The sequence below is a fragment of the Dermochelys coriacea genome, chromosome 8, assembly GCF_009764565.3.
Source record: "Dermochelys coriacea isolate rDerCor1 chromosome 8, rDerCor1.pri.v4, whole genome shotgun sequence".
NCBI lineage: Eukaryota > Metazoa > Chordata > Testudines > Dermochelyidae > Dermochelys > Dermochelys coriacea.
This window is the reverse complement of record NC_050075.1, coordinates 2,170,493-2,185,891: the sequence shown is the minus strand read 5'-3', so window position 1 is coordinate 2,185,891 and position 15,399 is coordinate 2,170,493. Positions and strand designations below refer to the sequence as shown.

The 15,399-nt window shown below is 50.1% G+C and overlaps 1 protein-coding gene across 12 annotated transcripts in view; it reads right to left on the bottom strand.

Annotated features, from left to right (window-relative positions):
• EBF1 (EBF transcription factor 1) overlaps positions 1-11,087 on the bottom strand; it is a 334,576-nt gene extending 323,489 nt beyond the window's left edge. For 4 of the 12 annotated variants that reach the window (XM_038414382.2, XM_038414385.2, XM_038414378.2 and 1 more), the window contains exons 1-4: positions 10,261-11,056; positions 8,408-8,564; positions 7,767-7,830; positions 7,030-7,085 (exon numbers count right to left, since the gene is read on the bottom strand). In XM_038414382.2, the coding sequence (XP_038270310.1) occupies positions 7,030-7,085; positions 7,767-7,830; positions 8,408-8,564; positions 10,261-10,394 (411 nt within the window). In that variant the 5' untranslated portion in view covers positions 10,395-11,056. Of the gene's footprint in view, positions 1-7,029; positions 7,086-7,766; positions 7,831-8,407; positions 8,565-8,855; positions 9,046-9,136; positions 9,161-10,260 lie in introns of those variants that run through there. The other 8 variants (XM_038414379.2, XM_038414381.2, XM_038414384.2 and 5 more) reach the window with 7 other exon arrangements.
• Positions 11,088-15,399: the final 4,312 nt, after the last annotated feature.

Genomic DNA, 15,399 nt, shown 5'->3' with positions numbered 1-15,399 from the left:
GTACAAAGTTAGATCACAGGGGCAGGGGATGGGGTGGGGCGAGTGTTGGGCTAAAAATAAGTTTGCAAATACTCACCAGAATCACATGGCAAAAGAACGCCAAAGGAAATACACAATTATATATTTTGTTTTTCCTTTTTGTTTACTTCTACTGTAGTTTTAACTCAATTTATTTCCTACAGTGGGAAGACACTTTAGAAGGGGTTCTTCTTCCTTCTGCGTGACTTTATGTTAAACGTTTGCCTTAAAATTCACCTTCTGTTTGGTAAAACCTTACGCCTGTAAGTAATCCTCATGCAAGAAGTCCACTGAGTAAGACCTACTCATACGAAAGAGTTTGCAAGACTGGTCCCTAATATAATAGTGACAGATACTGATTTCCAATGAAATGAAACAGAGTATGAAGAATTATCAGCTGTAAAACACTTGTTTCCAGAATATGAAAATTACTAAACTGGGCACACTACAGTCATTCCTTGACTTCACCTTTTCAGCATCACTTAATATATGACAAAGGGAAATATCAAAATAAGGGTCTAATCCTCAGCTAAGTCAATGGGAGTTTTTGCCGGAGTAAAGACTTCCAGATCAAGCCATGAAATAACTGGTGTATAAACTTGAAAGATACAGACCTAGATTCTGCCCTCTGCTATTCCAGGATAATCCAGATTTATGCCAGTATAATTGAGGGCAAAATATGGCTCCCAGTGTCAATTTACCAGTCAAGCAGTCCTGTTTTCAGAACTGGATTAGAAACAATCCTGAAGGAATGAGATCATGTTGAGTATATTATTTGGTTATGTCATAGCCTTGATTTACAAAAGAGAGAGAGGGAGAGAGAGAGAGCACATGCACCGTGAAATGCTTCATTTATGTTTCACAAAACAAAATGTCTCATTAATTGAAATAAAGGAGAATGAAAAACAATCAGATTTTAAAAAAGATCTTCTTAAAGATGGGACCAAAGGGTCTTTGCTGATAATATACAGTGATATAGTTTATATATATATTGCATATATGTATAGAGAGGATAAAATCCTGACCCCATTTAAATCAATGTCAGTTTTGCCATTGACTTCAATGGGGCCAGGACTTCACCCAGAAAGAGTTATAGCTATATCACCTCTATATAAAATGCTGTCAGCTATAACAGTGCAATACATTATTTTGACTTGGAATGATTGATTAGCCATTAATGACCTAATCCTGCACTCCTTACCCAGGCAAAATTCCCAATGATTCCAACAGGGATTTAGCCTGCATAAGTAATGCAGCATTGGGTCTCAAAGAGAGTGGGTTTAATTCTTTCTATAAAGCTCTAAATAGAATTCACTAATATCTAATTATTTTGTCCAATCTTTCTACGTTTCTGATACGCCAGCCAGCTTAGTAACTTATTCATACGAATTAAATAAATTTCTCTCTCCTAATATGTTCATTTTTAATGCTTTTCAAACATTCACATGGAAACAGCTCTAGCGTAAATATCCCAGAACAAATGGCTGTATATTACACAGGAGGCAGCAGTTGGGCTGCCAGACTGGGAATGCACTAGGCCATCTGGCTTGAGCAGTCTCTCCAAAATCCTCAGCTTTGTTTTCACCCCCAGACTCCAAACAACACATTTTCCACTGTGATGAGTTTACATTTTCCCAAACACAGGTCCTGATCGTGCATGCAAATTCCAAACTTCTTCATTCCTTTCTGTACAAGAAAATTAAAATCACCTGCGCTTTTGACATGTTACCAAAGGAACAAGAAAGCTGCTAAAATCTGGCACAATGTAAACTTCTTTGTTTTGTTTCACGTTTCTGCTGAATATCTGATAATCTACTGAGTCTTTTCTGAACTTATTGATAACATTTTCTTTACACAAATATGTGGCTGCCAATGAAGAATCAGGGTAGGCACTGAATCGAGAGGTGATCAAATATCTGCGTGCACGGCAGGATGCGAAAGGGCAATCAACAGAAAAATGCACTTGCAACTAGAGTTTAAAGTACTGAACAAAATCAAACCATAAACTAAGTGTGTAAAGCTGATTGAAGGATTTTAACTCAGTAGGACTCTGGATACTGGACTAGAGGAATCACACATGACCTGAAATACTAGGATTCCTTAGCCTTATTTCTATTCACCAGCTCTCAATGTACATGAATGGATGGGAAAAAAAGAGAAGGGGATAGGTAAAGTATTTACTATTTATTTTCCTACATGTTTCCTAACAGTGAAATATTCAAACTTTATGAAAACTCAATTGAAGGACTGGGGGCATTTATATATCTATATCCTCAGCCTTGTCTGAAAGCACCAGCTTTATTGGAGTGGATACATTTCACATATTGCAAACAAACTCAAAATGCATCATTGTTAGCAACAGACCTACTGCAGTAGGAGCTGCTGGTTTACTGAAAGCAACAGCTATAAAGCTGGGGATCCTACAGAGCTCTGAAGGCAGTAGGAATGTGATACTGATGTCCAATGAGGTGCTGAGATAACATAGAAGAAAATTTAATTAAGACAATATTAACATTTAATGCTTTTACCCTTAGAAAAATAATTTCCCCATATAATTAATCCATATAATGAATTATTTGTATCTAGTATTTACAATTTAGAAATGATTGATGCATTTTATAAACATTGCAGTCACCTCAAAGGGTTGAAATTAGCTTATCATACCACCACTTCTTTGGTGAAACCACCAAAGACCAAGCATTAGCCTGGATATAGCAAGATACTACACATTTTGAACCCAATTCTACATTCCTTGCCCATATAAAACTGTCATGGAAGCCACTCCAGTTTGAGATGTGCAAGACAGCAGGATCCAATTTTGGTGTGTACATATTGCAGTCAATGTCGAAATTCTCATGAGTTCAGTGCTAGCAGGGTCCTGTCCTATGTCCCCTAGAATATCGCAAGTGACAGAGAATACATACACACCCCACGAACTGTGAATTACCATGCCATAGGCATGATAGAGCTTTTGTCCGTTTGTGTGTGTGTTGAACATTCAGCCACTCAAGAAATACTAACGAGGCCTGCTCTGTTTAGACTAGGAACTCAGGGTATGTCTGCACTCCAGCTGGGAGCAAGCCTGGGTAGACAGACTCAGGCTACCAGGGCTTGCACTAAAGGACACTAAATTAGCAGTGCGGACATTGCATCTGCGGCAGAGACTTGGGCTAGTCAGCCGAGGTTAGACCCAGGGGAATGGGCAGGTTTGAAAACCAAGCTGCTGCCTGAGCCGCAGTGTCCACACAGCTATTTGGAGTGTGCTGGCTCAAGCCCTGCTAGCTTGAGTCTGTGTACCAGTGCTGGCCATCTCGCTCCCAGCTGGAGTGTAGACATACCCATATGGGACCAGGACACTCTCTTATTCTGTGTGGTTACAGCACCTAGCATAATGGGGCACTATTTCAGTAGGTGGTGTCTAAATGCTATTATAATACAAAATAACCATTCATGTAAAGCTTTTGCTAAAAATATGAGAAATGTGTTATAGAGAGAGAGATCATGGTTTTGATTTACTGAATGTAAAACTCCTTTGCAATTCACAGTTATATAATATTTGCAATTTACGGCTCTGACATCAGGAATGTACATTAATCAGATCAATTATATCAAATTTTACAAAAATCTGAGGATATTTTACTATATATTCTGGGGGCCTAACCCACTCAAAGCTTTGCTTTTGTGGGATTTTTAAATTGTCACCAGAAACTTCAGAGTAGCTGTAATTTCAGTCCAGACATTCACAATTACTGAATATATGTGTGTGTGTGTGTGTGTGTGTGTGTGTGTGTGTGCGTGCATGCACGAGCATCTAGGAGCATCAAGAAGACTCTGACTTGCTAAAACATGTATGCTCCTGCACCAGCGTCATTTTAAAGTAATCGTTTCATTATCCAATTTGTTCTGCGCCTCCTGTATTAGAATACTACACCTCTGAGTAGGCTGACAATATATATCTAACTTTCATTAAAAACTGGAGAAATTTCAGACATAGTTTAATATTTAATTACAATTTGATGGTTAGAAAGTAACTTGAGAATCCCCTATATAATTCACTGTGGCTAAAATATAATGCTATAGTCATATTTGGGTAAATCTGTGTCATATGCTGTACTTTGCTGTCTTATGAGTATTTTATTGACTGCAATAAAAGCTACCAAACCTCTGAACAATTGCACTCGGAATAAAGAATAAACAAGGAGATTTACAGTTCAGAAATAAGTATTAGAACATGCCACAATTATGACATGATCATTCACAAGTTTTGTTTAAAAAAATGATAAGTAGGTCTACATAAAGGACATTCATGCAACTAATAGGAAAGCAAATGGGTTTTCCCCTACAAATACCTAGTATGAAAGCAAATTAGTTTTCTCCTACAAATTCCCTTTATTTCACTATTTTCTTAATCCAAATTCAGACAGATATTTTAAACACTGTCTTCATCAACTCTACTGTGCTTTCCCAAATAAAATAAAGTAGATATTTTGCACTAGCTTTATACATGAAGACTAATTAAAAGCAGACAGAGAATTTCCCTTAATGTAAATATGTTTTATATCTGCATTATTATGTTTTCCAAATAAACTGTATCTCTTTTCTCTCTCTCTCTCTCCCCAAAAGACCTGATGACTTGATAATAATGAGAGAGCAAGAGGTCAAACAGTGCCTTAGGATGGACTGCTCATATGCAAGATGCCTTTGTTAAAAAAATATTTTGAATCCGTTTCTCTACATAAATTAAAAGATCTGTTTTCAACTGAGTTGCATACAGAGGGGAAAAAATAGCTTTGCATTTTTGTAATGATATGAAAACTGTTTAAAGATAATATTTATTGAAAATGTTTTTTGTACGGTGTACAATACAATACATGGGATCCAAAACAACTAAAAAAAAAAAAAGCTGATATATCAGAAGGGATTTTGTTACTTTAAACATGAACTAACCAATCTGTGCCTGAAAAATATGAGTGACACAGGAAATACTTTCCAAGATGTGTTGTTAAAGGGTACGTTGTTGCAGTTTTAATTCATACAGGCTCTGGTCTATGTTTTAGAAGTGTATATTTAACACGGATCAGATGCATGGTTGAATTGTATATTATAATTACTCCAAGTTTCCTTTTTTTTTTTTTTTTTTTTTTAAGAAAGACAGTCTTCACTGGCAGGAAAAGATGTTTTGAGAGCATCAAAACCAGTTTTCTAAAGCAAACTCAGCACATGGAACTTTACATTTTGGTGTCAAAAAAGAACCATACTACAAGCCACAGGAAGAGTGTCTCAGCAGATGACAGTATTTTGAACATACAGGCACTGACATTTCTTCTTCTATGTAAGACATTTAATATTTTAATTTGCTTTTGTAAATAATACACAGAACTTTTTTTTTCTATAGAAGAAGAATTGGAAACAAGTCCACTAACTGATTAAAAAGATGAAAATTCGGGGGGGGGGGGGGGAGAAGCTGTTTAAATGTATTTAAATGGAAATTTATGATATATCAATGCTCTTTAAAATTAGCAGGATAGAATACTAGAGTCTTCAGAATGCTAATTATTTTGGAAAAATAATATCTGATTTTTTTTCAAAAAATTATTACCCAAAAATACTGGTTTATATATAGATACACACACATACAATTGTGTGGTTTTGTAGGTATATACACACTTAATTCCTGTTTTGGAAACTAATTGCCATGTTTAAAATTAGTTTCAATCATTTTTTTCAAGCTGGCTGTACTAAAACTACCGTTATCTTTGACTGTAAAATGTATAAAATAATTACTTGTCCTGCATGAATATTTTCAGTGGCTGTTTACCCAATGAAAATCACTCATGATTTAATCACTGTTCCTTTAAAACAACTAACAAAGTAATTGCACATAAACAAAGGATAAATATTTGCTACGGTGCCTGGCTGGTGTTTTGTGCTGATATGTTTGGTGGCTTATGTCTTTTCATTCTCAGAATTAAAGCAAAAACCCTGGGATCGAAAAGCCTTTGGGGAATGTGGAGCTATGCGTCTTTATTTGTAAAGCTACGGGGAAACGTCCGGGTTTTTGTTGTTTTTTAAATCCTGTCTCTGTTCATAAATGTTTCTTTCGGGACATCACTCAGACTGGATGTACACTGGAACTTGGATATTAGGAAGCTCAAAGCAGGGCTGTTTCTGCACCTTTAAACCCCCAACACAGGCGCACCGGCTCGATCCTAGCCAATCTAAAACCTAGGGTCCGGGGCGCTTTTTGGAACTAGGCTTCCCCCCTCCCAGCCACCCTCGCATTCCGAGAAGCCGCCGTTTGCATTCCCAGCCAGGGAGCCGCGCTTCCTGCGCTCAGCGCTGGGGTTTTATTGCTTGGATCGCATTGTTTGTTATTGCCCCTGTCCCTGGGAGGTTCCATGTTACAGGGGGGCCTTTGCTCTGCGTTAATGACTGCGCGGTGCCCAGGGGTGCTGCAGCGGGGTGCCCAGGATTTCAGGAGGGGAGCTGGGGGCTGGTTTCATGCGCGCAGCAGCCTCCCCATCTCCGGAGCAGCTAAGCGCCCTCGAAGTCGCAAAGCTCTTTAACTAGCCGGAGTGGCCAATAAAGGGGGCAGGTTTGGGGGCAATGAAGTCGGGCTGCGAGGGAGCCCAGCGCGGGGAAGGGGCTGGTCCCCCAGAACCTCCTTCGGGGGTTGCGTGTAAAAGGCTCCGAGCCACTGTGGGTTTCACTTCCCCGGCTGCACCGGCCCCCTGCGGAACCAGGCGCTCGCTGCAGACGGGCTGGGCTCACACAAGGGAACTTGACCAACGCCAAAGGACCCTCACACCCCCCGCAGCCGGCTCCAGCACCCCGGCCCCGCTCGGAACCAGCCCAACTCTGCCCCTCACTAGCCAGGGGGCCACGGACACCATCTTTCCACCCCTGGGCTGCCCCGGAATCCAGCTCCGCGCACGCTGCAATGGGGGGGGGGGTGTTTGTTAGGACTAATAACAATGAATGAAGAGCCATGATCCAGGCACCATCACTTACTTGTTTGGTCATGGAGTCGATGAGGCGGACGTAGAAATCCTGCTCGGTTCTTATCCCTTAAAACAAAAGGGAGGGGGAAGGGGAATGAAGATGAGCAAGTTGCTGAAGTTCATGGACTTTCCCGGCGCGCCCGGGGGGCTTTGGGGAGCGGAGCAGCATTGGGCCCGGTGCCGCCTGCCTGGCCCCGAGGGGAAGCGATCTCCTTCCACAGCAAAGCACCCCACGCAAAACAGCCTGAGGCCAGACCAATGCACCCGCCAGGAAAACGTGCTTTCCCCCTTCTCGCGTGGGATGTCCGTGGGAAAGGGAGTCGGGGCTAACATTGCCCCCTGGAAAGCTTCAGACGTGGCCTTGTTTTGCTTTGCGGTGTGTGTGTGTGAGGGGGGGGCTTTCAATCAATACTGGGGGGGCAGGGAAATGTGACAAGAGAAAACAATTCTCAGCTGGGCGCCACTTGGGGGAAAGGCAGCGTGTGTCTGGACCCGACAGCCCCGCGCCTGGGAAGCCAGGGAGCAGGGGGAGGTTATTTCATTTCGCTTTGCAATCGGTGGGTCCTTCTGTTCCTGGAGGGCCCCTCTCCAAGCCCAGAGCCAGACTCCCCTGCGGGCCGAGCCCCGAGATTAGCCGGGAGCGGGGCCCGGGAAGTCCTGTCCCCGGAGGGGGACGCGCTGGCCGCGGCTCGGAGCTGCCCGGCCGGGCGGGTAGGATCGGCCCCGGGCGGGCGGGGAGCGGCTCACCGTTGCTGTAGAGGAGCTGCAGCCGGTAATGGATCCCGTTATTGGTCTTTTCGCTGTTGGCTTCCTGCGTTGGAGGGAGACACATGGAGCCACGGTTAAACCTCCCCGATCGCCCGCAGCGCTTGCAAACCCCGGCGCTTCCAGCTCGGGGTTTATTCCCCCTACTCCGCCCCCCGCCCCCCATCAGCCAGGGGTCTTGGCGGAGCAGCGAACGCAAACCGGGAGCGCGGTGTAGGGGCAGAGATTCCCCGATCCAGCACCTTACCCGGCCCGGGGCGCGCTTTGGGGGCGCACGGGTGATTAGGCGAGTTGGTGGCTGGAAGTTGTCAAAGTCCCCAAAGGGGGGATAATGGAGGGGACAGGGGAGCGATTCTGCCGATATCTGAGAACGGGGCCGAGCAAGGGGGGGGAGGGACAGACGGATCGGGGCCCCTGAGGGGGGGTGGGGCGCTGTCGCGGAAACCGCTGCCCAGAGCCTCGGCTGGGCCTGACCCATCCCCACGGGGTGCAACATGCGGGCAGCTGGAAAACAGAGCCCCCGGGGCGAACCGGCGGTGCAGAAGGGTCCGTGCAAGGGGGAGCGGAGAGGCCGGGGCCGGGCAGGAGCCAGAGGGAGCCGCCAAGCCTCGTGGGCCACTTACTTTCTCCTTCTCCACGAAGCCCACGAAGGCAGTGCGCTCGATCTCCACTGGCTGCCCCTGCCTGTCGTACAGAGCCAGGACGAAGTGGAAGAAGTTGGATTTCCTCAGGTTGGAGGGGGGCTGCTTCTCAAAGTGAGCCCGGGCCAGCCCCACTCCGCTGCGGCCAAAAAGACCGGGTTAGAGAGACCGATCACCGAGCCCCATTCAGCACCCCTTTCCCCTCCCAGCACCAGCCAGAGGGACCCCAAAGCAGCTCCCCACGGGATCTGCGCCCTTCCCCAGCCCAGAGCAGCAGCGGGCGGCTGTTCGGGGCCATGAAAACTCAGAGGGGTGAAAGCTGGACTCCCAGAACAAGCTTGCATTGCACGTGAAGCCCTCCCGTCCCTATTTCTGTTCTTGGGGGGCACCCCAGTTTTGCAGCAGGATCGGTGGTTGGGAAGGTTCCTACTTGTCAAAAATAACGGAGCCTGGAGCCAGGTTGTGCTGCCCCTGACCCATCACTGTTCGTTATGGGTGCAAATGATAAGTCCACATTGCAAACAAGAAGCCAGTCGGCAAAGTAGCCCAGGGAAGCAAAGTTCATTGCTGCCTGATTTCGAGATGGAGATGGGTGTGTGATTGCCCCCAAAACCCAGGCATCCAAGGAGAGAAATTTATCCATTCAACTTATAAAATCTCATCCCGCCCCCGAGATGCATACTAATTTCCCCCCATCCACATGAAGCTAACTGCCGTGCAGATCAGAACAGAAATCTGTAACGTGTTATTGCAAAGTGGGGTATTTTCCCATTTCCCAAACTCTAGTCAGAGCTGTCAGTAAATTGACCATGTGCCTTCTCCTTCAGCTTGAGCAATAAGCGCTGTCCCCCTTCTCCCCCCCCCCCCCCCGGCTTTTGATTAAACATCCCAAAGCTGCCCGAGTAGAAAACTTTAAATATTTCAGCATTTGGGTTGTCGCTGCAGAACTTTCCCTTCCTTAGAGGGCTCCAAAGGGAGGAGGGTGGGGGATGCTGTGAAATATACCAGAAGATGTCAACATTAAACTTGTTAGCTGATGCTGTCTCGCCGGTTCCAGCTCCATATTCTAGATCACTGTACGGCGACGGTAGGAGAGTGAATGACAAGAATTAAAGCTATCGTGGATGCAGCTTTGCAAAAGACACTGGTGCTTGCAAAGAAAAATGGCGGGGGGGGGGCGGTGGTTCTAGAGGGATGCTTAGAATTAAATATATCCTGGACAAAGCTTTGCTCAACTCACTGGTTGTTGTTTTTAAAGGCGATCCTCGTGGGGATAAGGAGGAGACATATTTTGAATACATCTTTGCAAAACTCACCACTTCTGGGGGGGGGGTTGCTATTGAGGGGCTAACAGAAATAAATATACACTGACTACAGCCTCGCAAAACCCAGTGCTGCTTTAACAATAAAGTGATACTGGACGGATAATATCGTAGTATAGTATCTGTATATTTTGCATACATGTAAGTATAAGCCATACGCAAATAATATACAGTAAGTATATTTTTGATCCAGCTCTGGAAAACTCAGCTTCTTGCCAACCAAGTGATCATGGGAGGACAACAGGAATGAATATTTACTGGATGCATCTATGTAAAACTCCCCGCTTCTTGCAAAAAAAAAAAAAAAGTGATTCTGGGAAGACCGTAGGAATAAATATCTCCCGGTTACATCTACGTAAAACTCCCCGCTTCTTGCACAACCCCAAAGTGCATCTTTTGGTTGTGTTGCCTTTGCGAAGCGCTGCCGGGGCTCCCAGGCTGGGTCTCGGCTCTGCGGCGGCGGGGAGAGGGGAAGTGAAAGCAATTGATGCTGCGAGGCGCAAGCCCACCTACCTCTGCGCGGCTGTGTTTGCATCCAGGACGCCGGCTCCCTGCATCCAGGTCCTGACCGCGTTCATCCCCGCGCCGAGGGGCTCTTCCTTCATGCTGCTGCTACTCCGCTGGATGCTTTCCTGGATCCCAAACATGAATCACAAAATATCCGCCCGCCTTAGCTCGGACAAGAAGGGCGGCGAGGAAAGCGCCGGGCAGCGGAGGGTTGTTCTAATAGTTGCGCTCGGCGGCGGCTCTCGGGAGTCAAAGCAAACGCGGCCACACACATTTACCAAGGCAGCCAAGAGCCACGCTCCCAAGGCAAGCGGCCCCCGGGGCGGGTGGGTTGCTGGCGCCCCCGCAAGCCGGAGAAAGTCGCTCTTTGCGGGAGGACACCCCCGGGGCTGGCAGGAGACGGCAGGAGCTGGGGGGGGGGGCAGTTTAGGAAACAATGGGCTCAGGCGAGGCTGCTGCAGGCTGGGCTACATCAAGTGTCATTTTCCAGTGACAAGGGAGGCAAGTTTCCTCTTCCGCCTCCCCGCTGTCTCTCCCTCTCTCTCTTCTCCTCTTTTCTTTCTCTTCTTTCCTCCCAGCCCCGGGTCTCCGCTCCCTCCTTTGGCCGCGCAGGGAGCGGGCTGCTGGAGCCAGGCGCAGGCAGGGAAAGAGAGAGGGGCAGCCGCCCGGGTGGATGGAGAGTCTCTCGCCTCCCCCCCTCCCTCCCTCCCTCCCTCCCTCCCGGCCCTGCTCAAACAGGAGTGATTTGCGGGCGCTCCCTATGGGATCCGCTTCGACTCTCCCCGCCGCTAACCAGGAGCGCACCAGCCCCAGCGGGCAGGGGGCGGGGCCCCGCCGCCCGGCCCCGCCCGGTCATTTGCATTCCGGCCCCGCTCCCCCGCCCCAGCCGCGCCACGCGCCTGCCAATGGCCGGCGCGGCTGGGAGACGCCCCCCTCATTAGCATCTCCCCGCCTCTCGGCCGCGGGGCGCTGGGCCGGGAAAGTTGCGCGGGGCGGGCGCGGGGCGGGAGGCGGCTGTCAGCGCACAGCGTTCAGTGCATTGCGCGGCCTCGTTTGGTGGGGGCCCAGCGCGCGCGCACACACACGCACACACTGGGGCACTGCTCTGCAAGTGCGCGCACACAGAGACACACGCACACTCACACTGGGGCACTGCTCTGCAAGTGCGCGCGCGCACACCCACACTCACACTGGGGCATTGCTCTGCAAGTGCGCGCACACACACACACACTGGGGCACTGCTCTGCAAGTGCGCGCGCACGCACACACACTCACACTGGGGCACTGCTCTGCAAGTGCGCGCACACTCACACACACACACTGGGGCACTGCTCTGCAAGTGCGCGCACACACACACACACACTGGGGCACTGCTCTGCAAGTGCGCGCGCACACACACACACACACACACTGGGCCACTGCTCTGCAAGTGCGCGCACACACACACACACACACACACTGGGCCACTGCTCTGCAAGTGCGCGCGCACACCCACACTCACACTGGGGCATTGCTCTGCAAGTGCGCACACTCACACACACACACTGGGGCACTGCTCTGCAAGTGCGCGCGCACACACACACTCACACTGGGCCACTGCTCTGCAAGTGCGCGCACACTCACACACACACACACTGGGCCACTGCTCTGCAAGTGCGCGCGCGCACACACACACACACTGGGGCACTGCTCTGCAAGTGCGCACACTCACACACACACACTGGGGCACTGCTCTGCAAGTGCGCGCACACACACACACTGGGGCACTGCTCTGCAAGTGCGCGCGCACGCACATACACTCACACTGGGGCACTGCTCTGCAAGTGCGCGCGCACACACACACACACACACACACACACACTGGGCCACTGCTCTGCAAGTGCGCGCACACAGAGACACACGCACACTCACACTGGGGCACTGCTCTGCAAGTGCGCGCACACACTCACACACACACACGGGCACTGCTCTGCAAGTGCGCGCACACACACACGCACACTGGGGCACTGCTCTGCAAGTGCGCGCACACACTGGCACGGCCCCTGGCTTGCACCCAGTTATCCTTGTTTCTTAACTCTCCCCAACAATTAGCCAAGCGGTGATTAGCTACAGGGAGTTAATAAACACACTCCCTCCAACCTCCCCCCCCGCACCACCACCACCACCACCACCACCAACAAAAAGACCCTCCACGTGTAAAGCCAAAACACAGACCCTGCTATAGATCTTCGATTTCATCTGCATTAAGAGCGGGTTATTTGCAGCGCGGCTGGCCGGAGAAGCCCCCCAGCTCGAGGTGTTCCAGAGGCACAGCCGACCCCTCCCCACCAAAATATACTCGCCAGCGCGGATGATTATTTAACGCAACGGGCGCGGCCGAGGTTAGGATTCACCCTCAGCGACAGGCTGTTGCCAGAACCGCGTCTGGCGCAATCGGCAGCCGGAGGGTAAAAAGATCTTTCAAGGGGACACTGACCCCCCCCCCAAAAAAACCCCATGCTCTCCCAATGTGCCCGTTTAAAGATCGTCCTCTCCGTTGTAGTTTGCCCTCTCGTGAACAGGCCATTAAGCGGATCTAGTTCCCATCTATAGCAGAAGAGCGTCATTAGCGAGAGGTGTCCAAAACTCCCCTTCAAAGCCGATATTCCCTGCCTCCTGCGAGACCAAACTCAGGAGACGGCAGGAGGTGAATCGTATCGATTTGCCGTCAATAACCCCCGCGGGACACGGGTTACACGTGTGTAACAGACACAGCCACTCCGTCCTACCCGCTCCGCACCACACGGTGTCTACACCTGGAGTCCGGGTGCGATGCGGCTCGTGTTAGCACCAGAGACAGGAGAGAAATAGAATTATTTTTCTCCCGCCGTCAATAACCCAGGCTGTCATGAGCTAAACAATATTCAAGAGAGTCAACTTCCCTCCCTCTCCCCCGGGCGCGGGGGCTCTCTAAAGGGGCAGGGACGATGGAAACAGCGCGCTGGCCTTTAACCCGTCTTTAGGCATACGCAGCGTGGGGCACCCAACAATCTGGGGCACCACCCTCCCTGGCTGTGGCACGGACTCCTGCAATGCTGGGCCAGCCGGCTCCTGCCTGCCCCACCCCTGCAACCACTCACTCCTCAGCTGGGGGCCGGGGGGCCAGGAGCGAAAGTTTGCATGTGAGGAGCTGGGCCGGGCGGGCGGGGGCCAAGCAAGGCTGGGAACAGAGCAGGGGAAGGGGAGACCCGAAGGCTGGGAAGAGACGGGGAAGCCGAGCTCGGGGGGTAAAGCCAGGCATGGGACTTTGGAGAGCGGGGGGGGGGGGCAGAGGAGGAACCGGGCTAGGGAGCCGGACCAGGTAGGGGGGGCAGGCAAGGCTGGGAATGGGGGGGAAGAGAAGGGGAAGCCGAGCTCGGTGGGTAGATCCAGGCAAGGGACTTTGGAGAGAGGGGGTCGGAGGAGGAACTCGGTTGGGGAGCCGGGGCGGATGGAGGAGGAACCAGGCTGGGGATTACTGGGGGGAGCCGGGCTGGGAAGGGAAAAGAGCGGGGTGGGGGGGGTCTTTTGTCTGGCTCAGTGAGCTAGCAGCGAAGGCGCTAGGGCCTGCGGGGGAGCAGGCTGGTGGCCCCGGGGGAGAGCAGCTGTTCCGAGCAGCCCCCCACTATCTGCCCCTCTCCCCTCTTCTGCCCACATGCCCTTCCCCGGCAACTCCCTGCGATCTCTCTCCTAGTCTCCTTTTCACTCCGCCTCCCTCTGCTCTGAAGTTTAAGCCCAGAGGCCAAGGATCCCCTCTGGACCGTCACTTTTCCTCTCCCCCCTTCCCCAGCCGGGATCAGCAGCAGCGGGCCGGGAGGAGGGAGAGGCGCACACACCACCTGGCTGGGGAGGAGGGAAAGTTAAAGGAAAGTAAAAGGTGGCAGCTGCTTTTCCTGCCCATTCACAATATTCCGGTGTCAACTGGAGGAAGCTGACCGTGAAGCAATGGGAGGAGGGGGATGTACCGGAGCAGACAAGCAGCAACCAGGGCTGCAGAATGCCAGGGAGGGAGCGACCTCTTAGCTGGGGAGGAAGATGGACTGGCACTGGACAAGGCTGGAGTAGCTGAAAACTTTTACTTAGGGAAAAGGGACATGATATTTTTTTCTTGTGGATCCCAGCATCTCCAGGGCTGTCTCTCAAGCTGGTAGCATTTTTAAGGAGGGAGAGATCTAAACCGTGCAGAGCTGAGTGGGATTTTAAGGGTCCCTTCAAGAAGGCAGCACCTTCTTCCTCCCCCCGGGAAAGACCTTTTAAAACGGCCTTAAATAATCCGAAACAAGAGCCACTGTTCAAATGAGACTTGGCTGGTTATGGCTCCAGCCCGATGGCTGAAGCATTGTTGAAACTGCGTGCTGACTTACACCAGGACAATCCCACCCTCCTCTCCTTGGGCATCGGCTTGCTACGGGTTGGATCTGGCCCATAGCGCGGCTGCCCGAGCTGAAGCGGAAGGGGCTGTATTCGCATTTCTGTCTCACACACTCCCACCAACACACTTCTCTGGGAGCAGCACTTACAGCCCAGTTCATGGGTTGTCTGATTTGCTCCAGGTGAAATTCCCCTCCCTTGAAATTCCCCGTCATCTTGCTGCAAAGTTATAACCCCCCACTCTGCTCCGCTCCTCCCCTCCCGTTTGGTTATTTGTTGGGGGCCAGAGGGTCTGCAAAGGGAGGGTGTTGTCCTGTCCTGACCGACTCCATTGTCTCTCCAACTATAGGTTTATAGTTCCCCAAGAGAAACAGAGAAACACTAGCAAGCTCGGCTGTTTTATTCCCCGGCAATGTTACCTCTCATTTCTAAAGCAGTGTCACCTAGCATAACTCCCCTTTGGGACCGCACAAAATAACCCCAGGGAGGCTGCAGCTCCGGGACCCAGGCATGCTGCTGCCCTGAGTTTTCCAACTAAAGGATTATTGGCTGCAAGTGTTATGTTGCAATTTCTCCCACTGCCTGTTTAAGTCCCCCGTCCCCTTGGCCCTTCGGCTTGGGAAAGGTGCTGCTGGAGGAGGAGAGGTGGGTGTTGTGGAAGGGGGAACCTGCAGTCTTCACTCCATTTCAATCGTTTCCAACGGGAAAGGGGCCTGATTCCAAACCTTTGTAGACAGAATCAATAGATTGAAGCTG